A 27,720-nucleotide genomic window follows, 5' to 3' on the forward strand; every position below is an offset into this window, starting at 1 on the left:
GCCATAATAGCAGTTGATGGCTAAGACTAGCCATAATAGCAATGTGATTGCTAAGACTAGCCATAATGGCAGTGTGATTGCTAAGACTAGCCACATTAGCAGTGTGATTGCTAAGACTAGCTACATTAGCAGTGTGATTTCTAAGACTAGCCACATTAGCAGTGTGATTGCTGAGACTAGCCACATTAGCAGTGTGATTACTAAGACTAGCCACATTGTCAGTGTCAGTGCTACAAATACCCACATTAGCAGTGTTATTGCTAAGACTAGCCACATTAGCAGTGTGATTGCTAAGACTAGCCACATTAGCAGTGTGAGTTCTAAGACTAGCCACATTAGCAGTGTGATTGCTAAGACTAGCCACATTGTCAGTGTCAGTGCTACAAATACCCGCAATAGCAGTGTGATTACTAAGACTAGCCACATTAGCAGTGTGATTGCTAAGACTAGCCACATTAGCAGTGTGATTGCTAAGACTAGCTACATTAGCAGTGTGATTTCTAAGACTAGCCACATTAGCAGTGTGATTGCTGAGACTAGCCACATTAGCAGTGTGATTACTAAGACTAGCCACATTGTCAGTGTGCTACAAATACCCGCATTAGCAGTGTGATTGCTAAGACTAGCCACATTAGCAGTGTGATTGCTAAGACTAGCCACATTAGCAGTGTGATTTCTAAGACTAGCCACATTAGCAGTGTGATTGCTAAGACTAGCCATAATAGCAGTGTGATTGCTAAGACTAGCCACATTAGCAGTGTGACTTCTAAGACTAGCCATAATAGCAGTGTGATTGCTAAGACTAGCCACATTAGCAGTGTGATTGCTAAGACTAGCCACATTAGCAGTGTGATTTCTAAGACTAGCCACATTAGCAGTGTGATTGCTGAGACTAGCCACATTAGCAGTGTGATTTCTAAGACTAGCCATAATAGCAGTGTGATTGCTAAGACTAGCCACATTAGCAGTGTGATTGCTAAGACTAGCCACATTAGCAGTGTGATTTCTAAGACTAGCCACTTTAGCAGTGTGAATGCTAAGACTAGCCATAATAGCAGTGTGATTGCTAAGACTAGCCACATTAGCAGTGTGATTGCTAAGACTAGAAACATTAGCAGTGTGAATGCTAAGACTAGCCACATTAGCAGTGTGATTTCTAAGACTAGCCACTTTAGCAGTGTGAATGCTAAGACTAGCCATAATAGCAGTGTGATTGCTAAGATTAGCCACATTAGCAGTGTGATTGCTAAGATTAGCCACATTAGCAGTGTGATTGCTAAGACTAGCCACATTGTCAGTGTCAGTGCTACAAATACCCGCAATAGCAGTGTGATTACTAAGACTAGCCACATTAGCAGTGTGATTGCTACAAATAGCCATTTTAGCAGTGTGATTACTAAGACTAGCCACATTAGCAGTGTGATTGCTACAAACAGTCCCATTAGCAGTGTAATTGTAGTTATTTTTCAGGTCATTGTGTGGGGGGGGTGTGGGGGGAGGGGGTGTGTGATTTTCAGCGTCTTCACATTTTAATTCTGCTGTGATTTTTTGGGGTGTGCCGATTTCACTCAAAATTGGCAGGAAGGTCACACCCTTACTCTAGTTAGGTGGTAAAATCCTAGGAAAAAATCCTGGTGCACTGTTGCCATAGCAACATCCCAAAAGACTGATTATTGAATACTTTCACACCAAATGTAATAGCAGTGTTCAAATGATCATGCTTTTTATTTTGGCTAAATTGCACACTGACGAGAGACCACCAGCGCCAACATTGTTACACTGTATCAAAGTAAGTCCCAGCGCAACTTTGAACTTGAATGAACTGTAAATGTTGATTTCAATCATAGACAGTTTATACTGTCTATGTTTTAATCAAAGAAAATACAATCGCAAAAGAGTTGAGAATAAAAGGTTTGTCATTTTATTGAAATCTTAGTTAAAGGGTCAACTTGCATGAATATAATAATGATAATAGCAAAAGACACGTTAGTAAGAAAGTCAAGTGACTTCAGAAGACTGAATGCTCTTAGCGAACTACGTATATGGAACCCCGATTTCAGTTATAAACCAACGTTAGCTAAACATTAATGTCCTACCATGGCAACAGCCGAAAACATGTTTTTTTTAAGCAGAGTGGATCGCCAATACGCCTACTAGCTTGTTTTTTTCTCTAGTTTGCCACTGCACAGCGCCCTCTGTTGACCATGATGAAATCTGCAATGCTTGTTAAACTGAGATAAACAAACTTGTTTGAACTCTTCAACTACTTGCTTGTCTTGATAAAAAAGATTCAGTATCCTTGTGGACTTTGTTTACTAGCATTGGTCGATTGTTTTACTTAAATGTACAAAAAATGTATGGTATCTGATGGATACCTTGTATCAACAAGTCATTGTCAATGACACGTCCCCGTTCAGTTCATATTTGAGTGACATATACATTCAAAGCAGATCATGACCGAAATGCACCTGCATATGTACAACACATTGTGCTAAATCTGAACAAAATCCATCCATGCATGACTGAGATCCGGTTCTGGAATTGTGAAAATACGTGATTTTGATGCATTTTCGGCCTTAAAATGGCCATCATTCCACTATTGTTAAGCAGATCATGAAACAAATGCACATATCTATTTGTGACATGATGTACCATGTGTGTGTGAAGTTTGAACTTGATCAATCCAGACATGTCTTGGATACGGATCCAGAACTGAATTCTTTAACAAAATGGCCGCCAGTCGGCCATTTCGAACTTGATCCGGAAAAAAAAATGACGTGCATCAAGGTCCTATTATGTTTAATGTATGTACCAAATTTGAATGAAATCCGTCCATGCATAACTGAGATCCGGGTCCGGAATGGTGAAAATGTGCGATTTCAATGCATTTTCGGCCTTAAAGCGGCCGCCATTTGGCTATCGTTAATGAGATCATGAAACAAATGCACATACATATTTGTGACATGATGTACCTTGTGTGTGTGAAGTTTGAACTCGATCAATCCAAGCATGTCTCAGATACGGATCCAGAACTGAATTCTTTAAAACAAAATGGCCGCCAGTCGGCCATTTCGAACCCGATCCCAAAAAAAAAATGACGTGCATCAAGGACCTATTATGTTTAATGTATGTACCAAATTTGAACAAAATCCGTCCATGCATAACTGAGATCCGGGTCCGGAATGGTGAAAATGTGCGATTTTGATGCATTTTCGGCCTTAAAATGGCCGCTATTCGGCTATCGTTAACCAGATCATGAAAAAAATGCATGTGCATATGTCCCATATAATGTGTGATGTATGAGTGAAGTTTGAACTTAATCGGTCCATGCATGTTCGAGATACAGGTGATCACGGACGCACGGACGCACGGACGGACGCACGGACGCACACAGGGCAAAACATAAGACCCCGTTTTCGGACTGCGTCCGAACGGGGACTAACAACAACACAGTGAAAATCAGTGCAGTTTGCCAATTGGATAGTGACACTGTATTTTCCATTAAATGTGCCATTACAACGTAATGTCTAGACATAACACACACTGACTCAAAGAATATTAGAGACAAACTGGCCAATTATTATTGTAAACAGGTTTGACATTGGTTACTCTAAGGGACGACGTCAAAAGATCGATGTCGGATAAAAAACTTAATTCTTTTAGTTTTTTCCCAAAACCCCCACCCCCCACTGAAACTTAATTGATAAATATTGATCATGGCGTCAGACTACATTCACCATTAAATACAAATTGATAATCGGACAGCAGTAGGGCATAGCAGTTGGTTGTAATAATGAAGCGGAATATACGTATGCGCAAACTACTTTTCTGGGTTCTGCGCATGCTCTAAGTCCATGCCCTGAAATTGATCTCATTTGACGCACATATTTACACTTGGACCAAACCATTTTCCCGTCTTGGATGTTTTGTTTTTTATTTTCTGTTATTTTTGTCTATGATTGAATAGAAAAAACGAACTACAAATACTCCAAGGTTTTTTTACTTCATTAAAAAATAAAATTGTTTTTGTAGGATGGAAACTTTTTGAGGTCAAAACCCCCCCACCCCCAAACTAAAGCAAATAAGTTTTTTATCCGACATCGATCTTTTGACGTTGTCCCTAAAGTCACTGGATGGTGATGAATACGTGCCACTTTTTTAAAGACAGATCTTTATTGGTACAATATTATACCTAGCTGTACACTTATTGTTGTTTCAGTAAAATACCAAATGATGCAAAATGTTTGCCAAGCTGAATCTAGAAAGCAGCATGCCAGTCATATTCAAATTTATTATTTGTATTTATTACACGAGGGTTGAAATAATTAAATTAAAATTTAGTGCCAATAGTTTTCACAATAGCTTTCAAGTGTCACACCTTATCGTTTTTGTCCATTTTTTGGTACATTTGCATTTTGTCAAAGAAACCTTACTCAATGTCTGTAATCAAACTACAGATTCACCCTAACCTCCCGTGACTAATGTCACCCAGAGTTTTTCTATTTGTATTCCGTTGATGTGATAGCAACGGAAGAGCCAAATACAACACTTACAAATAGAGTGCATATTTTGACCTCTATGTGGCCAACATGGCTGAACACAACACGCTTGTGGCCGTTGCCAAAGAGCCCCGCTTCCATTGCCTGGCTCTTCTGTTTCACCCCTCCGGAATGTTCTACTTTCACTGTCTAATCGCATGTTTTTTGAAAAACGTCGAAAAAACACAAGAATTAGCAAAAATGTTACTGTTTTGGGTGGATTATTGATAGAGAATAATGTTTTTATTACAATAATGCTGAAAAATCGTGAGTTTTTGCCTTAGTTATTTTTTTATCGACGAAAAACAGCGAACTCGGCAAATTTGGTTGCACAACTTCCCTCTATCATATACACCCAGCGACACCGATATCAGCTGACTGTGAGTATGACACACAACTGATAATGGTTAATAACCCAAACACTAACAGGTATATTTGTCATGCCTGATTCAATTGAAATTAGAGCACATACATTACAAGACTACACTTCAAATAAAGTTGCTTTTCAAAATTATAACAAAGCAAATTTTTAAACAAGCCCTTATTTCCGCATTTCTAGTCAAGAACTTAATTAATATCGTGTACATCAGATTTAACAATATACCTAGACATCTAAGAATTTGTCCACGTAATATTTCTAAAATAGAAAACAAGTTTCACTTTCTCTTTGAATGCCAACTTTACAACAATCTTCTCAAACAGTACATTCCCTGTCACCCCTCAATCAACAATTCTATTTCGTTGATGTGATAGCAATAATAGCATGGATTTAAACAATTGCTTTAAAGTTTTGGAAGGCCCCCTAATCCGACCACCAACAATCCAGCCCCCAATGTAATTCAATATGCCCCTCCAAATAACTGTAAGTCACCCGAAGAAGGGTACCAGTATATAGAATTGAGATAGGAGAAGAACTGGAATGGAAACTGGGGGAACACATGACCCGAAGACCGGGAAACGTGAGCTATAGAACTGCAGCTATGGAGGGGCAGGCTTAGGATTAAAGTTATGAGTGAGGGGGTGCTATAGTATTAAATCTTACCGGTTTTAAAAATGAAAACAGATCTCAGAAACGAAAGTGGGTTTTAAAAAAGAATTCTAAAATAAAAATGGATTTTCCAAATGTACAATAAATTACAAAACGCCATGTTGTTATCGAGCCACCTCGTTTGCCGCACAGAAGTGAACAATTTGAATTCGTTCCTAAATACCTTGCTTGAGGACGTTGTTCCTTTTAGCTTGGTCAGTGACGAGTGGTTGTGGTGGACTAGTTGTCGCTTTGGCAAAAGGGTTCTTCCCGACAGGAGGCCCACTCATAAACTTTGCTAAAACAGTTATGAATAGAACAGCTAACAGGACAGCAACAACTAGACTGGGATTGGAGACCATCCATGCATATACACTTCTTGTTAACTCCATGATTTCCTGCACAACACGAAGTCTGCCAGAAAAGAAATGGCCGAACGTGACCTCAAACTAGTTGTTTGTATGAGTTCGTTGACCTAACCGTGACACAAGATGACTTCGGTAGAACCACAGAGGGTGCTGCTGAGGGCAACTTTTCAACCTCAGAAGTAAGTGCGCCCTCTACCACCGGAAGTTGTTCAATGAGTTGCGTTTATTTCCAGAAAAATTATCCAATTTTACTTATATTTTTTTTAAATTTGTTGTAAGTGAGCAACAATAACGTTGCTTAAATATTATGTTTTCAGCACAATACGACTATTAGTATTATATTTTATATTACAGTTTTATGTGCTTTTACCATAGGTTCTAGACTGGCCCAGCCATGACAATTTTATATTTATTTTTCTTAAATTGCGGTCCGACGCGAAATTAGCACGACTGGTCGATTCTGCAACATATCCATTAATATTACGTATTCATGACAAGTAATGCTACATTAGCATGTTGATCACCACAAAAACGTGATGACAACTATAGAGGGCGCGGCAGAATAGACCAGTCGCGGAAGATTCTACAACTGAAACACGTTCTAAAGGAATTATCATATAAAACAATGCAATTGTCACAACTGGGACAGTCTATATAGGTTCCTATGGCAGTGATAATATTTCATATCTTAAATAGTAGGCTGGTGGAATATGCTTAACAAATTATATATTGTGAATGATGGGGTACTTTTTGTTCTCAATTATTTAAAAAATCTGGGTTTTAAAAAGTGGCAAAAATTTTTTTCCTTAACAATGTGCTCTAGACTATGGAACTTTTATAAATATTAAAATATTAATTTCTTAAAATTAGTCCCTGTAACACACAAAAGATTGCTGTTTCAAGGTGCCATGGGACAATTTTACCGTAATTTTTAGAATGACACGTTTTGTTTTGGTTGACGAAAGCCGGTCACCCTGGGCCTGGTGTGATACTACATAATAAATAAACCAGTGAACATTGTCATGTAAGTTATGAACAACTTTCTTACTCAAAATTATGAGAGTTCAGTAAAAAAAATGTCACATCAGAGGATATAGTGCTACGAACTAGCGTAGTGTGTCGGGAACTTCGACTCGCTTAGAAGATAACTCTTTCACTGTAGAGATTCACCAGGTTCGACATTACTTCATACAGAAAGTCCAGGTTATTCTTCCACACTGCCAGCTGAGGTGACGCCTCACTATCCCATTCCCTTACAATATTTAGTTTAAACACAAAGGCAAAACAAAACAAAAGTAAAATGAGAAACAAATACCATCCCATCCCTGGTGAATTTAACCATGGCTTTCTGCCACAATAGCATACAGCCGAGCATACCTGTTCTATTTATTGGCGATATGTAACTTGTACTTTTGAGAAAATAAGCCGTATGCTGCATGCTATTTACAATTTTACTGAAAATCAATTGGATATTATGTTCTCCCTAATTCAACTTCCAATTCGAGATTAGACGAAACATTATTTATTGTCTTTTAGATAATTTTAAAAATCAAATTCATGTGTAAACAATTCTAAGTTCTTTGTTTGCTGTCTTTTTTGTCTCTCCATAACGAGAATGATTAAGTAACTTGCTTTTATCAAATCTCGATATGTTCATTTTTTATTTTGTGTATTTTGAAAGTTGTGCTATACTTGTTTATTATAGCTAGTTTCTATATTGCTAAAGTTATTCTAGTACAGGGTGTTCTCAATGTTTTGGAACCCTTCAAAAGTATTTTCCATCGATTCCGTTGTTGTATGATATTTTAATATGAATGCCATTTGGAGTAACAAAATATAACTCAACAAATCACAAAAACATCATAGCGAGGTAATGGCTGTTACGAGTTATTTCTGTAGTTATCGTCGGTGTACGTTGTTCGGTAATATTTTGTAATCGTGGCAAACACCATTCTCACATGAAAATTACAGTCATAGTAAAGACTTGCTATATGCAGGAACGATACTAATGAATCTGACTACAAAGTCATAGTAAAGACTTGCTGTATGCAGGAACGATACTAATGGATCTGACTACAAAGTCATAGTAAAGACTTGCTGTATGCAGGAACGATACTAATGAATCTGACTACAAAGTCATAGTAAAGACTTGCTGTATGCAGGAACGATACTAATGAATCTGACTACAAAGTCATAGTAAAGACTTGCTGTATGCAGGAACGATACTAATGAATCTGACTACAAAGTCATAGTAAAGACTTGCTGTATGCAGGAATGATACTAATGAATCTGACCACAAAGTCATAGTAAAGACTTGCTGTATGCAGGAACGATACTAATGAATCTGACTACAAAGTCATGTACATGATTTTAAAATCTTCATCAAATTATAAACAATATAATATATATTTTAAATTTGGAGGCAACCCCGATTTTTTTCTGTATTTTTTACATTCTGCGTTCAGTTGGTGGACACATACAAATGCATTTCTTGAAAAAGAATTTATTATTACAAAATAAATCACAAATAAAAACAATCAGTAGATTTACAACTTAGTTCACAGTAATTACAATATATTGCTGTGATGTAAATGGAATTACATTTCATCAATGAAATGATATTAGTTTTCAGATAATATACTCCCTCTAAGTAACCACTTCAGCCTCATTAAATGAAAAATAATTGTCCTACAATGTTTAACGTTGTATAACCAGACACATAAATGCAAATAACATAAAAAATAAGGTAAAACCAATATATTACAATATAAAAATAATACACAATCCCTATATAGGGACTGTGAGCTTCGATAAATCAAAATGTAGCGGCATGGTGAATTTGGTCAAACTATACTATTCATAGAAAACTGAACAAAAAGAAATCTGGTTAGTTATCAGGTTAGCATTTCTTAGACCATCACCAGATTCAGTAGATAGTTAATAGGTGAGTAAAACTAATAACAAAAATCGACTATAATGTTAAGGAGGAAGGGTTACATGATAATTGATATGTTAATATTCAAATAAGTATAAAAAGCAAGCGTAATTGTGTCTTATGAAGTTGGCTAGTTCATATTTACATATACAGTGTAAGTAAACATTGCTTTATCTCATTAATGTGACTTTGATGTGCTGTGTTTAAACCCAAATTTAATAAGTAGATGGTGCACCAGTTTAAATCCAAATTTAAGTAGACGGCCCTATGAAGGAGACAGTTGCTAGGCAACGTGGGCGTCTTCAGCGTCACACATTGCTGATGGGCTGATCAAGATCAGTCTTTATGATGTCAGCGTACCCGTTCTGTTTGGGTACCGTTGCTACGATCGTGTTCCCGTTACACATGTCCTCAATCTCTTTAAATTCGCCCTTCGCTTTCAGATAGTTTTCCGTGTCCCCGTTTCGTTCTTGCCACTTGAAACTTATCGACGACCGCGGCCTCATGAATGACGGTCTTGGTGGAGCAACGTAGTCAAGGTTACCAGCCCTCTTACGATATGAGAATCGAGCCAGTAAGGAGAAGGTGAACATTTCGATTATCAGAGCGAAGTTGTGTATAACTGTAAGTAAAACAAAATAAATATAAAAAATGAATCTTGAAACTATTAGTTTGTGTGCGTTGTCGATGACTACAATAAAAGAATGAAATGCTGAGGTCAACTTCACGTTTTGCACTTTTCACTTGTCAAACTAAGAGACTAACTGGCGAGAACATTCGTATGCCTCGTTACCAGCGACCCCAACGCTTAACTGTCGGAGTTAAAATGTCTGCGATTAGTTGAATGTTATCACCGCAGTTCAGGTCACTACATCTTAGCGATGCCAGGCCAAACCACATCGATAACAAGCCCTTACTGTGTTTACTTACACATGCCTTCCATTCCTGACGACCACGTTGGGGTGCAAGGTATTTTCCCTCCAGCAATTAAGAACCCAATCAGGACACCCTGTATGTTACTAAAGATCATTGCCAGCTGTATACTGAAGAATTTAGGCACGATTTTATAATTCATCAAAGGCTCCTTCGACACTTTGAAAAGGATGACGATCGCTTGGAACGCAGTCAGCGTGGACAACACGCTCACTGTTTGTAAATATAGAAAAGCGCCGTCTGGAGTAAACTGTGAGAGAAGAACACGTGCGTTATTATACACATTCACATTACGTGATCGGAATAGATTATATTTGTCTGTTTGTACCACGAATTGTATATACTGTGCGATCTGTATAACTATTGTCGATATTCGTCGAAGCGAGGGATTATTTCATTGTGATTCGCTTAGTGACATTCCCAATTTACTGTGTCAGTGATTGTTTGCGGGGGTTCCCCATCACCACATCAAACATTCACGCGTACATCTCACACTAAACAATAAACAGGTGCCTGTAAAATCATAAATCTCCCTTACCTTTCCTGGGATATAGAGAGCACTTCCGTCAGCCCACATAACAGCGCAAATAAATAATATTATTGGTCTGACGACAGCAACCTGTAACACCAGTCTCCTCAACCACCTCAAACTGGGTCTGCAGAAAACAATTGCTGGTATTATTAAAAACGTATTTTAAGTTTAATTGATCTAAATTACTGATTAGTCTTCATGGTAGCAAAAATAATTGGATAAAAATAGAACCGCAATCCAATTGTGTGTAAAAACAATTTCCATCGTGTTTACTGTATTTCTTATTCGATAGTAAACATGTGGAAAAGCAGTGTGGCTATAATATGGTGGTAATAAACAATTAGTTTCTGAATTACGTAATCCGTAAGAAGAAAAAATCAATGATGACTAATTTATAGTATTCATTACAGTGCAACGAAATGGAAAACGTATTGTTGGTGTCGGTTACTGGAGTCTTTGGTAAGTATGTTACATAATTATTAATTCTGTACAAAATATGCAAACATGTGAAAGGAACTGGCAAATACAATCGACATTTACGACATTTATTTTGCAATGACAAGAGGTCAAAATGTTGCCCTAAACAGTCACAATAAGTACTTTCTTTAACCCCATCAGACTCTCTGAATACTTGTTTAAAAACTACAAGACTTTCAGAATACTTTCTCTACCCATGTCAGACTTTCTGTACACTTTCTCAAATAATACAAGACGCATTGGATACTTTCTCAAACACTTTAAGATTTTCGTAATATTTTCCTAAGCTCCACCAGACTCTCTGACAACGTACTCAAACTGTCTCAATACTTACCGCGTAATATTTAAGCTAGGCATACAGCAACAGCATAGTATTAAAACAGGTGGTGTTCCCAGGAACATCTTCTGTCCCTTTAACATGGCGACCATTGCAGTAAGTCCACCGAAGTAGTCAAACACAAGCAACATAAATTGATACAACGCAACTGACAAATACCTGTGGGTATGAAAATAAAACTTCAAATAATACTGATAATCACAAAATTTCGAAAGTATGAAAATTCTGATTGTTGCCTACGTGAAACAATCTCGCGTTAATCACTATCACGCATTTTCAATGTACTATTTTTACCCATGCTGACAACATATAATATACAGATCAGGAGGTGGTTATTTAATTTTTGACAGAATATTGAAGGACTCACATAGACGAGGTTAACCCTGTAAGAACCGATGATCGTGGAATGCATAGAGCTATTAATGACGACACTGAAAACACCTGCAAACAATCAATCATAGGAACGTTAATAATTAATCTTTTCAATAGTTTAATAATATATATTTTTCTTAATACCTCCATATTTCTACCACTTAGCACATATGGCTAGACGAGTTAACATGAAATCACTTTTACAAAAATGACTCCCGGTGAAATTAACATTAACGTGCGTCTACTAGCAGCGAATTGCTTCTGCCAAGACCTTGATTATGTAAGCAATAGCGCTCAAACTGTGCAATTAGTTGTTAGTTTTCTAGTATATAGCAAATATCTAAAACAAAAGACAGTGTTTTCTATTGACGGACGACCATTATTCGAAATAATATGGACGCTGTGGATATTGACCGTTACGTCATGTAGGCGCTTCGCCGTTAGAGGGCGCGATGTACAAGGTGTATTGACTCACTGGATAAATGCCTAATATCCAAAGTATCCTAGCCTTTCTTCGTTTAAGTGGAACCTGGGCATTGAGAAAGATAAATGCGTCGATGAACACGATTAGATTGATTAGGGTGAAGACTGCTGCTAGCGATAACATCGCGATGTGTTTCCCGGTTAGAACTGAAAAAAAATGCATTGAGCTACAATTAAAACATGGAACTAAAATTGCAATAAAAATTGCGTGTATGTGTCAGGAGGGTATAAGGTATTAAGCACTGTGCGTGTCATTCCTGTCATAACTCATACACCCGAGTATTCATAATCAATTTTCAAATAAAACTGGTTAGGTTGACACTGGTTTTGGCGTAAATGGCAATACACGTTTAACTAGCGACTAATAAATCTCAATATAGAAATAGGATGTGCAAATATAATAAACGAATCGGGTGTATAAAAGTAATAAATATTTAACTGACATGGAGTGAAATATATCATACAAATAATACAAACAAATATTAACTTCGTGTAGGAGTGCCAAATGACACGGTGCCTGTGAGCACGTACAAGCCAATAAACGAACCGTTACTACTAGTATAATGCATTGTTAAAGTGGGAATAGGAAAATAAACATGTTGAAAAATTGCGTTTTGGGGCGAGAACTAATTATTTTAAATAAAACATGATACAATTAAGCTTCGTTAATACTAGTAGTTTAACAACGTGAAATATGTCATGCAAACAAATGTGATAGGCTTCCTCAATGCGCGTATAAGTCTGTGTTAAACATAAAAAAACGCATAATAATTCACCCTTAAAGTCGAAGTACTATATATTATTGGAAATATTTAGCTTCGGTGATTGTTCAACTACGTGGAGTAAATATGTCACACAAATAATACAAACACATATTAACTTGCATGTGTAGGAGTGCCAACTCACAGGGTTTCTCCCTCAGCACACGCCTGGTTTAAACATGAACGAATCGTATACTGTAAAATTACTAATTTTCACTGGGTTTAAAATTCACTGATTTAGCGTTTCAGGCATATTCAGTGGGTTTAAACGCATTTCCCAGTCAGCGAAATAAGCAAAATTAAGACCCAGTGAATAATTACCCCATTTACAGTAATAAGTCACCATCGAAGTGGAAATATAGGTATTGAAAATAATCGTGTTTGAACGAGAAATTATTTTAAATAAAACATGGTACATTTAGCTTCGGTGACGGTTCACCGTTTGTGTCGCTTAATCTAAATTGTGATTTGCCCATACATATATAGTTGTATAGGAAGTCCAGTGTGAGGGGTGAAGTGTCTCATTCACATTTACCTCGTAAAATCAATCATGCATAGGTGATAGTGTAGTATATAATGTAATTTAACTCAAACTTGAACAAGTAAATGTAGAAATTCTCCAATAGGGAATGGTGAATGATGTCATTACCCACCTTTCATGTAAATAGCAGCGGGAGGTAGTCCCTTGGGGCACATTGGTTCTCCGATCTCCGGGATACTATCATTGAGCGTAAAAGTGTAATTGCCGTTCAAAGTTTCATTCAAGGTTCCATAGTTCGTGTCGTAATAGGAATCAATCGTCATATTGTAAATATTGGTATTGTTATTTGTATTAGAGATGACTTCGAGCGGGGGACACTCTCTTTCGCGTCGAGTGTCAGGTTGGTCGTCGCAATGCTAGCGTGCGTGTCCTGGTGTGGTCGCCGTCAAATACCTGTGAATTGAACACAAACGCACGGGTCATACAACGTGTTTAATTTCTCAAAACAAACTGAATTTCCTGTCTGTCATAATTATTATGAGGCGAGTCTCCCAGGAAAATATACCGAATGCCGGTCATCGTGAGTCATCGTCTACGAAAAATATAGAATAAAGGTGTGTCTGGGGAGGGCGCTGCATTGTACCAGCTTCGTTTTGACCGTGCGTACCTATATATGTATGTGAAAGGTCATTCAAAAAAAAAAACTATAAATAAACATAGAAGTTGGCGATTCGCGTGAACGTACTGCCTACAAAAGACGCTGCCAGATTGCCTTTGTTCATTATGCTATAGAAGTGAACAGAGGCGACCTTTAACACACATACGCCAGTCTGGTCCCGTACTTATTACAGGGTGCACAGACTTAACCACCCTAGAAATGCTGCTGGCATTAGAAGTACTGAGCTCTGTAGACTAAAATCCCATTACTAAAACGAGAACAAAGTTTCATTATTAAATGAACTTATTAATATGTCGTAACCAGGAGCGCTCAGGGTAGGGCGTATAGTCACCGCGTTTAAAAGGCGGCAGTCGTCGTGCTGGGTCCTGTTCGATATGGGACTCATGGCGACGTATACAACGCGTGTAAAATACGTTGTTTATTTACATGAAATTTAAACACGCGCTGCGCGACGACCACCGCGCTTGAGTATATGAATTACAAGAATAGAATGACTTTAAAAAACAACTTAAAAACCATCGACATGACGTGATCATTAAAAACTAGCGTTCTCGGTGATATAAAACGGTATGCACGAGAATGCCACGTGAGAATTAAACACTTGGACTCGGGCGGGAACAAGCTCATTATTCTGTCGGTAATTATCGGCGTGAATTAACACCGAGTCAGCGAGCTAATCAGATCTGATAACTGTAATAATTTACAAACATCCAAAATAATGCGGGTACGTGAAACGCAACGGGACCACAGCCGTAATATTCAAACGAGAATTCTGCGCGCAAATCTGGCTGCTACTGAGCCTGCTAGGCAATTCGAACTGAGAGTTACTCATTTATCTCCATGAGGCTCAAGGGGGATACTGTGCGGGCAGCGTCAATATACTAGTAGATGAACATTAGAAATGAGCTTTTTTTACAATTCAGTCATACATGTCAAATACGAAGTCATATTATGAACCATTAGTAAAAACGTTGAGTTCATATTATCAACCAAGACTTCATAAACAAAAAAGAAACAAGAGTTTATGCAGAATGAATAAATACATGCATACATACGAATGAATATACATTTGTATACCTTACATACTAAGCTGCGATAACAATAGGAGGCCATGTGTATTACATACAGTCATAATACACATACATGTACACGGTGTTTTTTTTCCCCTGTAGATGGCGTTATATTAAAACAAGAGTCGTGTGAGCATGTATGGATGGGTAGTTCTTCGAGCTAAATGTGAAAATAGTTACGAAACTAACCGTACAGCCAATAATAGATATGGTGCAATCCCCGACATCATTTACACAGGTATTAGTCACTGTAAGTGGAGCACGCATGCGCAAACTAAATCCATTCGACCTTACCGCAAGCATAGTGAGCGCGGGCGATTACTTGTGCAAGAGAGAAACAGCGATAACACGAAACACGTTGATTTTACACTTTGATTCAATAACTCGTGAAAGGCCTGGTTATTGGATACAAGAAAAGTACAATGAAAAAAAAACTTACGTCGAAATTTCGACTAGAATCGTATATGGTATATTATATACAAGGGGATTTACAATATCCTACGAACTTGCTTGCTCGTAAAACCAGCACAAAATAAAGGTCGATAGTTTTAACTACAGACAATTGCGTCGAACTACGATGTGTGTTATGACAGCTCGTTATTGAAATAGTGCGTATTCACTTTTCTGGGAGTGTCACGAGACCACCATGCACAGCCGTCACCGTCGGTTGCGACTATTGTTTATAAATAGAAAACCGTGCCGTCATTGACCCGAACCGGTTGGTTTAGACCCGGATGTAGTCACACATTAGTTGACGTAATGGATCATAAGTTAGACAAGAAGAGACGACTCATCTTTAACATTGATCTTTGACCTATGAGAGGAAGAAACACATTGTATGCCGGCAATTGTATAATCGAACACAGGAAATTGTAATAATTGTGCGTAAAATAATAGTTTGGGCTTGTATTTTTTGAATTTAATAATTTATTTTTCCTATACTTTATTTTATCTCATTTGAATGTACTATTTATTTGCTGTAAGTTCGTGGTTATCTCAAAAGCCAACAAGGTATGTGACGATAATTACAAAATACTAAAAAAAAAAACATAGTGCAAATAAAATAAGATTTAAAAAATTTAAAAAATACACGCCGTACAATACATCAAATTTTAACCTGATCGATATGGCCTGTAGCTCACAGTTTTATGTAAAAAACCATGTACAGTTACTATTCCTAGTGCTAATTAAAAGCAATTAGTTATATTCTATTAGAAGTAACATTTGTTCGCACTGAATAGACATATCTACTGTGCAGTGTGTTGTTTATACCCTTATCATTGGAAGTACTACTATATATTTTATACCCAATGACTCTCGGTAACCCCCCCCCCCATAAAAAACACGTAATTGTTATCGGGTTTATCTTTATTATGCATCGTTCACCTTGCTGTTGGTATCCGCCTATTGTCGGATAACTCGGCATCAGGTAATAATAGTCTGTGCCGCCAGGAATTGGGACGTTCTCCATGGCCGGACGAAAACACATGATTCAGACGAGTGACCATGAAGGTTGCGACGGTCATTCTCAAATAATATGCCAAGCCTGCTATGAGACATTGACTACGAGCCTCTGCTCAAATTGCATGGCCAGTCACACCTGTATTTCTACGGTCGCAATTGACGGTTAGATCAATGGTCAAACCGGCGGCTACTCCCCATACCGGACGTAACTACTGTTTTTAGGTCATTTACCCTCACACCGTGAATTTTTCACTTAGTTCAACCGCGAATATCAACTAAGTTGTCAAGCTCTTTTCACCATATTATCTCACTATTATCATGACTAGTGTAGTTTTGCAACTATTTCCCCGAAAATTTACTGTGTTTGCGTCTTCTGTTTTGTGATCGATCATGGATTTCATTGGATTTATGGGCATATTTGACATTTCGGCAGCGAGTTCATTCAATCATAGACCTTCTAATGAGCATATTCAATGTATGCAGATAACGAGGTCAACTGTACAGTGGCCTGGGGTATATTTACATACATCGCCGATACAGAAAACTTTAAAATGAGCATGCATGACACTGAAACAAGGACTGAGTTGTAAGTGTAAATTAGTCACGTAGTCGATGTATACCGTGAATATAGGACACGGTACTCGAGTACGTGCACTAGCTAAATCCCTCATAAAATATAACACGGGTATAGAAAAGTAGAGTTGCCTGGATATTACCACCTGTCGCGTCGGTCACAGCGTCAATCAATGAGTATGCAAGTTCAAACTAGTACGGTGGTGACAATAGACCCGTGTATATGTTAGCAGCTAAAAACAGAGCTGTACAATCCTCTAATTAGTGCCACTGTCGTCGTAAAATTATATGAGGATCCGGGACGAGAATGGCTCAATTTCTGTTGTGTACACGTTTCAGGCACTACTATAAAGTTGCCATCTGCGAGTTCCTACTTTTCCACGCAACCAATACCCCAGCAAAAGCGCATGGACAAAGATGCATCATTGAACACCTCGAAAGATTATTAATTAGCACGTAATCGCATTGCATTGCATTTTAATTAAAAAAAAACAATATGGTACAGACACAGCGAAGGCCGTAAAACAGTGTAAAGTGTATTTCCATGATACAACGGTGTGTCGAGGCCCTCAAATCCAAGAGAAAAATTCATGTAATTTATTCATTTTGTTTTATATATGCAGTCCCTTAGTAAATTATGTCATCAACCAGTGGCACAGTCAACATCTCGGACGCCAGATACAGAATACCTGCATATTTCACTGGTTAGGAGAAATTAATAATTAATCAACTAGTCATTTAGGAATATCATATTTTATAATGTGTCAAGATTTCATTGGGATAAAATGAATAGTATATAAATAAACTCTAGTTAATGTAAATAAGCTTTACCACTTGTTATCAGATATACAAGAAGGATAATTAGTTGTCTGAGTTTAGACACAACCTTGTCACTTTCGTCATAGACCTTGGAAATAAAAGTATTTCTAAGGTCTATGATTTAGCAAAGACTCACTTGGCATCCTGGATTTGCCACACCGCCACGATTCTGCTCTCGTCACTGCGCGAACGCCTTCAAAGAGCGATGGTCGTCACGTAGACTGGCGCAGTCGGGGCGATTAATTTATTTTTGTAGTTCAAATAAAATACAAAAATTCGCGAAATGGAGGTGTTAGCGCGAAATCCCCTGTAACTGTGAAATCACCCCGACTGGTTTATTCTGCATGGCCCTCTATTGACACTGCAGGAACCCGTCGATTTTTCAACGGGTAATTATGTTAATGATGTTCTAATTGACAATCATCTAAGCCAATCACAACGTCTCTTCAACTGATCTCTGACCGAGAAGACGTCGGCTGGTTGTAGCAGCTGATTTTTAAAAAAAATCTACTACTAGTACTAGTTACTTTTTTACAAATTGTGATGAATTAGAAACGACGACTACGACAAACTCGAATTTCAACGTGCCGCCATGTTATGTCTGCAGTGTGACCTTCACCATGTTCACATCATTTTGCAAGTGTTTCCGCGCCCACCTGGGAGCATTCAGGAATATTTAATAGCAATGAATGTCCAGCAGAATAAACCAGTCGGGGTGATTTCGCGCTAACACCTCCATTTCGCGATTTTTTTTAATTTTATTTAAACTACAAAAATTAATCGCCCGACTGCGCCAGTCTAGTCGTCACGTAGCGTGTTTTCAGCATGGAGGAAAACATAAACAAATGGCAAACCTTGAAATTGAGTCTTCAATTACACCCAAACTAACATGTATTGACAACGTCCATCATTATAATACCATAAACAAACAAACAAGTTATTCACTGCAAAGTCAGTGAGCTAGACACATGGAGCTCCATGCTAAACCCATGCTAACCCCCCCCCCCCAACATAACTTGCTGGACCAACCATGGACCAACCAACACGGAGAACACCATTCTCTATACATGCAGTAGTGGGGGGGGGGTAAAATTCCACATTAAAAATTATTCAACAAAGATTCATTGTATTTGTTTATTCTTCTATCCTGGTTTTATCTTATCAGTTTGAAAATGCGTTGACGTTATGTAAATTTTAACCTTTGATTAAATAATCGTGAATAATGCAGTTGTGTTAGTTATATAACAAGCATGCACGTTTTAATCCGGGTTTGCATGAAGTCGAAAGTTGTAAACCGATGAGATAAATACTAAATATACTATGATAAAGATCGCTGAATAATAGTATTACATATTACATGGAGGTAGAGCTTTCTAGCTCCATGCATGTTACCAGTGGAAATAGAGCAAATCTCATTTTTTATTTTTTTTTAAATTGTTATTACAAATTCACAACTTCCTGTGGTCTATAGAGACACTGTTTATCTCTGAATACCACGACCATAATCCTACAAAACAGAGACATTTTATCTCGTGTTAGGATTTACAATAAGATGCCTGGCTCTATCTATCATGAACCTATAAATCCCATGCGAATATTCACCGGTAATGAACATACTAGAATGCAACCCGACATTATGAATCCCACCATTTATCTATGTGAATCCATGGCAACGTATGATGTACTTAACCAAAAAAAAAAAGTGTAATATTTTCTTTACGGTGTCAATAAAGCACTATTCTATTCTATTCTATTCTATTCTATTCTATTCTGATGTGCTATAATATTTTATGTCATAACCTGCATTTTACCATAGACAGTATAGTATACTGTCTATGATTTCACACCACAGTCAAAGGAATACACGTTGCTGAGCAACGCTATTACAATTCAGCAGCGAGTCTTTCGAAATGTAGTAATATGAAGCGATATCGGCCGATGTGACAGACACGCAAGTAATGTTATTACAAAACAACACGGATCAAATATGGCACCAATAAAACCATTGACACCAAATATTAACTACATCGCAAAATACTCGAAATTAAATTTAATGGTATTTTTTTTTTATAAATCTACCATTTCACTACACACAGCTGTATTGATTAATTAGCACATAGTTATGACATTTGCGTGTACATCAAATAATCGATCAGACAAATTTACAGTGTATACGTATGTATAATGCAATGTGTATTGCAATAACACACGGGTTCAAACTAGAGGTATTCGACAAATATTTTCAGATATGGCACATAGGGAGGGGGGTCTGTTGAGTGGACAGTGAAATGCTAGAATAATCAATCAGTGTGATTCAATGTAATAATAACAAGCCCCCTATAATCGATCGTGGCATTGTTGGTTATCGCGTTTCTTGCGCGTGCAGGAACACTATGAAGATGGGTCTAGGCATGCAGTGAACAGTCTGAAATCAAGGTCAACCTACCTCATCATGACGTCATCGTTATTATCATATTTGCAGTGCGTCCAATAGAGCGAACCAGGAGATTAAACGCACTGACAAATGGTGACATGCTGGCATAAGCTCGACGTATTGCTAGTGCCATTTCACTCCAATATGGGCCTCAATTAGACTGCCAGGTCAACAACAGGTCAAATAACGATGTAAATTTTTGCTGATGTGATCGTACCAGTACTAGTCCCTAGTACACTAAGCCATGAAATGATTCGACATACTAGTAATCGGCTAGATACAAACAACTTCAAATTTCATCTAATTGTACATTAAATCATGGGTTTGAAGGTTCGTGATTAAAGCGCGGTAGTCGTCGCGCTGCGCATGTGCGAGATATATGGGTCTCATATAAACAAAGATGGCGACTTTGACTGTTGCGCAGATCAAAGAGTACGAACTGAGACGTTTCCAAGCTTTAATTAAGTAATGTTTATGTTATTGGAAGGCATCGAAGGAGTTACCGGCGGTAATCAGTGCAAGTCGCGCCCAGGTCAAACCTCATACTTGTGATTTCCATTGGATTGTGGGAAAATCAATGTTTATCAACACAAATGTGGCACATGCGCAGCGCGACGACTACCGCGCTTTAAACTAAAAAGATAATGAGGGGGTGTGTTCGAAGTTAAAAAAAATGATGAAACTATATTCATTCTATCATAGAGGACTAGATGAAACTGGTAATCCAGAAAACAACATAGTCGACACAAAAATATATGTTAACTCACAAAAACTTCAGCAATGAAATTTATAATGTTTATTTTTAAATAGCAAAAACCTGACTGACCATTAATGAGGAACTCCTCCCAATTTGACTTTATGGCCGTGTAGTGCAGTACAGGGCAGTCTTTGAGCTTTACCGTGACCCAGACTGAGAATATCCACCTATAGGCTCATGGTGGGAAAGGAGTGGGACGGAATGTATCCCACGAGACGAGCGAGTAAGCCCGTTAAGATGTGACATAATAGAAGAAGAGTATCATTTTGTTTTGAATTGCCCAAGTACTGGTATATGCAGGGTATATGGTTTTGAGATCAAGCTGAACACTATATACCTCGTCTACCAGGTGGAAGGTGTTAATCAATAATGTACTAGTAATACAGATTAAAATTTGGCACTCTTAGTGAAATTCATTAATCTCGGCTTTAACGAATACAACTTATCTCTAGATTGAAAAATTATATTGGAATGAGCGTGATGAAACAGAAACGGAGCATTAAAATAAGTCTGAGAACAGACATGCATAGTTCAAAGGAACCATAAAATAAAAATGTATAAGTGCATATGTTCAAAAGTGACGAGTTTCTCTGTGTTCACAGTCACTCCAAGCCTGAACAACAGTAAAATGGAATCTGTACAAGACATCTTACGATCGTACTTCGTCAGAAGATATCTTGGGCCAGTATACGGGAAATATTTATAGCAATTGAGTTTGCAATGGCTGGTAACTACGCCCAAAAGTTTTTTTTTTTTTTTTTCACGGAAAGGTATGTTTAGATGTTCACGGCCCTACTACATAACCATACTGCCACACGAAGATGTGCTATGAACGAATGAACGGACAATGGCTAGCAAAGACGTACATTATCGTCTATATTTGCCAGTGGAATATTAACACCGTTACACAAAAGATAAAATATCTGAAAATATTTGATAAATAGATGGCGCGGACTATATATATATATATATATACATTGTATTACAGTATAACATTTAGGAATTTTAGCAAGTCACTTTGAGTATCAGAATGAAAAACATAAATGCTTCGTCATTTTCTATTCTGAGCAGTTTTAGTATATTTTAGTACCACTGTAAACTATACTATGTAAGAAATGGCGCCAGCAAATATGGCCAAGTCGCAATTTGGACGTAAAAGTTGAGGGTAGTACCATTAATTGGGTCGTAGCTGATTTCGTCGTCCCCAGGGCACATGCGTTCTTGTATGGGTACGTGGTTCAGGTATAATGGATCTCCACGGTTCACGGTACCTTCAACTTTAATCATTGGTCGCCCAGTAAAAGTGGGCTTCACAGATCATGATCAATTCAAATTCTCTCGTATGTCTGATTATTTCATAATATCACGTTATCACACGCCCACTTACATATACTCGTCGCTATGAATAAATAAATGCCTTTAGACATTTTTATGTATTTTTCTGTAATTTTAACTAATTTGAATTTTCCACCTAGGTCTTGGAGATTTTTTTGTAAAAAAAAAACATGAAATATTACGTGGGTTTATTTTATGAAAAACGGCAAACATTGAGTTTAGTGTATTTGCATAGGGACGAAGTGACGTTGATACAAACGAAGTGGCCACTACTAACCATTGGCCATTGCTACACATGTCACTCACTCTCTTCTCTTGAGCACCACTGCGTGGCCGGAGCCAAGCCATTTGATTGCTTCGGTAAATAATTCAACCGCAAGTCATCGACGTAAATGCACTGTTTAAACATTTGTGTTTGAACATTCGTGGACGTGATAGAATACAAAGCAAATTGACGTCACTTGTTCGAACCTGTGATAGAGGAGACTGATGCAATGAACTTTCACCACATAAAACGCGGTATTACGCAATCACAGGAAAACAGCATGTCAGAGGCTTTACAGACGCATTCATGGATGGTAAACAATGTTGAAAAACCTGCCTGTGTTTTTTGTTATGCTAAAACATCGTTTCTGCAACATGTTGGACAGACTTTATTTATAAAATACAGTGGATAGTAATGGCTAGCACTTGATCTAAGATTTATTGGGCCACCATTCGTCACTCATGTTTTACTACTAGTATTAATACTAGTAATAGTATTTATGGGACGTTTCAGGGTGCAGTAACTTAATCCCCCCAAACTCGCTGACATGACGAGTATAGCTCTGTGTACAGGTCTGTGAATGTGGAGGCGCTCCTATTCATCGGGACCTTAGAAGCCCAATGTAAATATCACCCCTACACAGCCATGTACGCAGGGCCATGACGAGTACAGTGTACATCAGAAGTCACGAGTTTACTTTTAATGTGACACAGTAGATTTACATATTTATGAGAGTGGTTGAAAATTTCAAATGCGCGTTCATGCACAAATTATAGTCCTTGGTTGTTAGTACGTCCGTGGTAGCACGCACCTTTTCAGCAGACAGAAAAACCGGCCGCGGTAGAACGTAAAAAAAAACGCCGTGGCCCGCTGCCCAAGACGTGCTGACGTACGTGTCAAAACTTAGTACCTGTAACAGTTGCCACTTTCTGCAACGGCTGAACGTAAAAAAAGCTACTGAGCTGGCCGATAAACTTCAAAGCTATTGAACCATTGTCTCCCCTCCGTACAACTACAATGCATGGAGCTCGGTGATTATATTATCATACGTAGGCAAGACTAAAGAAATGCGTAAACAGTGGCGGGTCACTTGTAACTCTGGTCTATTTCTTGTCTTACCCCATCCAAAAATTGTAAATATTCAAGTACTTACGGCCAGGGTAACTGGGATACTGGTATACATAATAGTGGCTATCGTAATCGGCGCTGTGAGCCAGTCAGTACAGTCCTGTCGTTAAAAAGTCGGGCTTTGCTATTCACTGACACTACCGTTTCACTACGAGTGTACATAACAATAATCTCCGATCGACAACACCAGAACACAGTTTTGATATGTATGTTTGACGAAATATTACTTACATAACATGTCTCCTAGGTTCTACACCTCCAAGACCCATCGGCAGACTCATGAACGGCGACATCCACGCCCTCGTACGCAAAAAATGTGTCAACTATCAAGATTATGAACTGACACTTTCTCGCCGGCTTTCCCTGCGACAGCTGAAGGTCACTCTGTACAAAGGTCGCTAAACACCGCCCTCATTGAAACGGAACGCGAGAGTCTAGAAACGCAGCAGTACGGCAATAATAAAATAACATAGACCGATGACATACGTGTTGGGGAACGCCAATCTCCCAGGCAGAGTTCTATTCCACGAATATATACTTTCGGTGATCTAACCGCAAGGAACTCTGGGAAGGAGAATGGGGGAACGCGCCACTTGTCCGAATTTCGAACAGTTCGCCAGGCGCTCCTTATTCCAAACTCCGAATAGTTCGATATGCGCCATCAATCTCAGAAATTCCTTCCCAACAGGCTTTTGCGCTTTACGAAACAGTATTTCTGCCACATGCACCCTTCAATTACGTGGTTAATCACGGTCAACAACAACAATAAGTTGTTTGTGTCAACTAACCCGAGCTTTTTTTGAAGAAACGTAAATACGAACTAGAACTACGTTGTACAATGTTTAACTGGAAAGAAACGGTGCACGCGACACACTAAAACGGGAGAGCATATGTATTGTTTATATCGTTGGAAAAGAAACATTAAAAACTTGGTTTCCTAACATCTCCGTTTGTCTTGTTTTCTGATGAATAATGCAGTACTATTTCTTGCTTGAACGGACTCGGTTTTCATTACCTAACAGCCATCGAAAACAAAGCTTCTAGTCAGTTTAGAAAGTGAGTGACGTAACACAGACATAGTTGTGTTTATAAACATGTAAACAACGTAACTATGTTAAAATTGTGCAGAAAAAAAGCAATCTAAAAAACTGACACAGTGTGGGGTAAACCTTTCAATAAAGGTCAAAGCAGCTGTCACTCAGATTTAATATTCAAAAATTCAGTAGTCTCGTTTTTCAATTACGTAAATATCTTCTTCAAGTTGTTTATACCCCCCCCCCCAACGAATAATCGGTGGTAACTGACCTCCATGCCTAGTGGAACAGCGCCCTTGGCATGGGCTATATTTATGGTCCTATCAAAATTATACTTATCATGGTTAATTCATTGGAGCCGAACTCGGCACGAGCTGAAAGCAAGCCGGTTTCACTGGCGGATTCAGAAATTCGGTTGGGGGGGGGGCTCCTATTGACGTGGGCTGTGATTTGTCTTTTTTTTTTGCGGGCTGAAGGGGGGTGGGTCCCCCTAAATCCGCGCGTGGGTTTGAGCTGTTTGGCTCAGACAAAATGCGGTCATGTAAACGAGGTAGAAAGATAAATATAATTTTAAATTAATTCTCAAAGACATCACATAAGTTATGGTTGTATTGCATTTGATACTTGAACATGGCTGGGGCTGCAATACAGCGAGTGCACAGTGAGTCGTGATTTGGACCCAATGAAACTCATCCCGAGATTTGTTTCGACCAAATTCTCCAAAAAAACAATATTTCAGTCACCAGCCTCCAAATCGCGAACCTACACATATTTCCACGCAAACATGGATCAAATTGGACTCTGACAGGTCGTGAGTTGACAAGTTGAGGGCGCTCGTTGACAAGTTGAGAGCGCTCGTTGATACATATGTCAGTTGTCATTCTCGCTCATACTAGAAAGCAATATATTTTATTGGCAAACGAACTTTACCCCGCATTCATATATTGCTATATGAGAGGTGGATCATTATAAACTATAGTGTGCGATGGCAGAATTTAAAGTATTCCCACAAGAAAACAAAACATGGAGAAAATCTTGTATGGATTAACAATGACAGAAAAAATCTGGAAAAAAAACTAATTAACTAAGTGAAGAAAAAATATTTTGAAAAGTTTTCTTTTCTGCCATCGCCTCACCCAGAGTTTCTAATTTGTGAATCTGACATATGGGTGAATTCAGTCACTCTCAGTCAGTCCAACTTTATTATCGATTTAATAATCAATCAATATGAACAACGTACTCATATATCGCAATCGCCATGGAATACAATCAAGTCTTTTAAATCAAGTGTAACGCCATCATTCTAACGATTTGTGTCGGACCTTTGACAAGACTGTCGATAGCAGATGATATAAACAATTATTCAGAATTAAGTAGTATCGAAGACGCGGTGCCATATTAATGTAAATACGTCAAGTTCAATTATAATGACACCCTACCAATGCATACTTAGGGATTCTGTGGAGTGTGAGGACTCAAGATTTATCTTCCAGTGAAAACAAACGAATCATCGTTTATGAAGACAATATTAAAACACATTGAAAGTCTTAGCAGAATTTCAGTGGTCAGCCAATTATGGCATTGAACAGAAAAACATTAAGCACAGTTAGAAATTGGAAAAAGTTTAGAATATTTTCAAATACATGTATATGTTAAATGATGGATCTTCCGGAAGAATTTGGCGATAACTGACCTTGGGCATATCCGTGCAAATAATTAAAAGCCCCACACCACCACCGCCACTACCAAAACACTGTTGAGAAAGGTAACAATGCCCGGGTATAGGTCTTTAGTGGTGATGAGCCCCGTGCCACAGGTAGTTGTGCACTTGTCACTCGTTACGTTTATACTGTAGTACAGACTCAGTTACAGTCTTTTGCCGCTATACTACCGTAATTGCCCAAGGATACACTTGCATATATTCTATTGTTTGTTTTTTCCATAAAATAAATTACTATATGAGTGGATAAATGGCGAAAGCCGGGTTACCGCAAACAAACAAGTCTCTTGTTTGTTTCGCGATAACCCGGCTTTCGCGGCAACCCGCGGAACGGAGATGGCAGCTCCGTATACGCGCGGGACAGAGACTGGAAATCGAGTCCAACCGTAGTACTGGTACAGTCACCTCACATAGCGTCGCATATAGGACAAGACTGGAAGGCACTTCACACATCTACAAACCGCAGAGTCTGAATTGAACTTATATTTCAAACAATCTCCTATTCAAATTAACGTTCTATTAATTCGTTCACTTTTGAACACACTTCAGCAACATTTTAGTTAGTTTTAGTTAGTGATTACGCATATTAGACAACGCCAGTGAAATATTATTAGATAAAAGGACTTACTTGCAAGTATTAAGCAATAGCCGAACGTCTTCTCCCAGCCAGCCAATGACGAGAAAACTGTGACAGCTCTTTCTTTTTGTAGCAGAAATGACACCCATATTAATAACGTCAGTGACGTATTTATAACTCGACATACCTTTCACGTAAACGCAGCTCATAAAGAACCGTTTCTATATTCCCATTGTTTCACCACAGCAAACTATTACTAGTACCTACTAATAATACAATTGTGGGAATTGGCATTGACGCGTTTAATCACGATGGTTTGAGTTGGGTTGATTATTTTGTTAATTTTTCCAGCTGTACTGTGGGAAGTATTACAAGATCATAATTTGGTAGGCGTGCCTAGAAACAGACTTTCTCGAAGTTGAAGTTTTTTTAGTGGGTGAAAAGTCATCAGACTCACACTCGATCTGACAAGTTGGCATAGTGGCAATCAATATATCAGGTGCTATATGGTAAAATGTCCAACCAGTGAACACGTACTGAAACAAGAATATTTACCAATTTCAAAACATACCAGCTGGCGGATTATGTATGAACAACTGGATTATACGAAACCGATAATAA

General features: G+C 38.2%; 2 protein-coding genes across 2 annotated transcripts in view; both read right to left on the minus strand.

The window, feature by feature from the left end:
• The window catches only part of LOC100372363 (all-trans-retinol 13,14-reductase-like), a 48,750-nt gene extending 42,651 nt beyond the window's left edge, over positions 1-6,099 (minus strand). Inside the window, exon 1 of the mRNA XM_085501213.1 lies at positions 5,750-6,099. Coding sequence (XP_085357339.1) covers positions 5,750-5,957 — 208 coding nt within the window. The 5' untranslated portion in view covers positions 5,958-6,099. The remainder of the gene's footprint in view (positions 1-5,749) is intronic.
• Positions 6,100-8,420: 2,321 nt separating this feature from the next.
• LOC146740558 (organic solute transporter subunit alpha-like) lies at positions 8,421-24,132 on the minus strand. The gene is made up of 8 exons (XM_085501215.1): positions 24,000-24,132; positions 13,417-13,697; positions 11,995-12,149; positions 11,515-11,588; positions 11,145-11,306; positions 10,340-10,457; positions 9,799-10,051; positions 8,421-9,490 (listed from the first exon to the last, which is right to left on the minus strand). The coding sequence occupies exons 2-8, from the start codon at positions 13,565-13,567 to the stop codon at positions 9,177-9,179; spliced, it is 1,227 nt and encodes a 408-aa protein (XP_085357341.1). The 5' UTR covers positions 13,568-13,697; positions 24,000-24,132; the 3' UTR covers positions 8,421-9,176.
• Between the last annotated feature and the right edge of the window lie 3,588 nt (positions 24,133-27,720).

The sequence above is a fragment of the Saccoglossus kowalevskii genome, chromosome 7 (assembly GCF_978046115.1).
Source record: "Saccoglossus kowalevskii chromosome 7, keSacKowa6.1, whole genome shotgun sequence".
Taxonomy (NCBI): Eukaryota; Metazoa; Hemichordata; class Enteropneusta; family Harrimaniidae; genus Saccoglossus; species Saccoglossus kowalevskii.

Coding starts and splice junctions, on each gene's coding strand:
- LOC146740558 (XM_085501215.1), bottom strand. CDS start 13,567: ATGACGATTGATTCCTATTACGACACGAACTATGGAACCTTGAATGAA. Junction 10,458..11,144: donor CCTAGCTTAAATATTACGCG/GTAAGTATTGAG, acceptor TGTTTTCTGCAG/ACCCAGTTTGAGGTGGTTGA. Junction 10,052..10,339: donor CTCTCTATATCCCAGGAAAG/GTAAGGGAGATT, acceptor CTTCTCTCACAG/TTTACTCCAGACGGCGCTTT.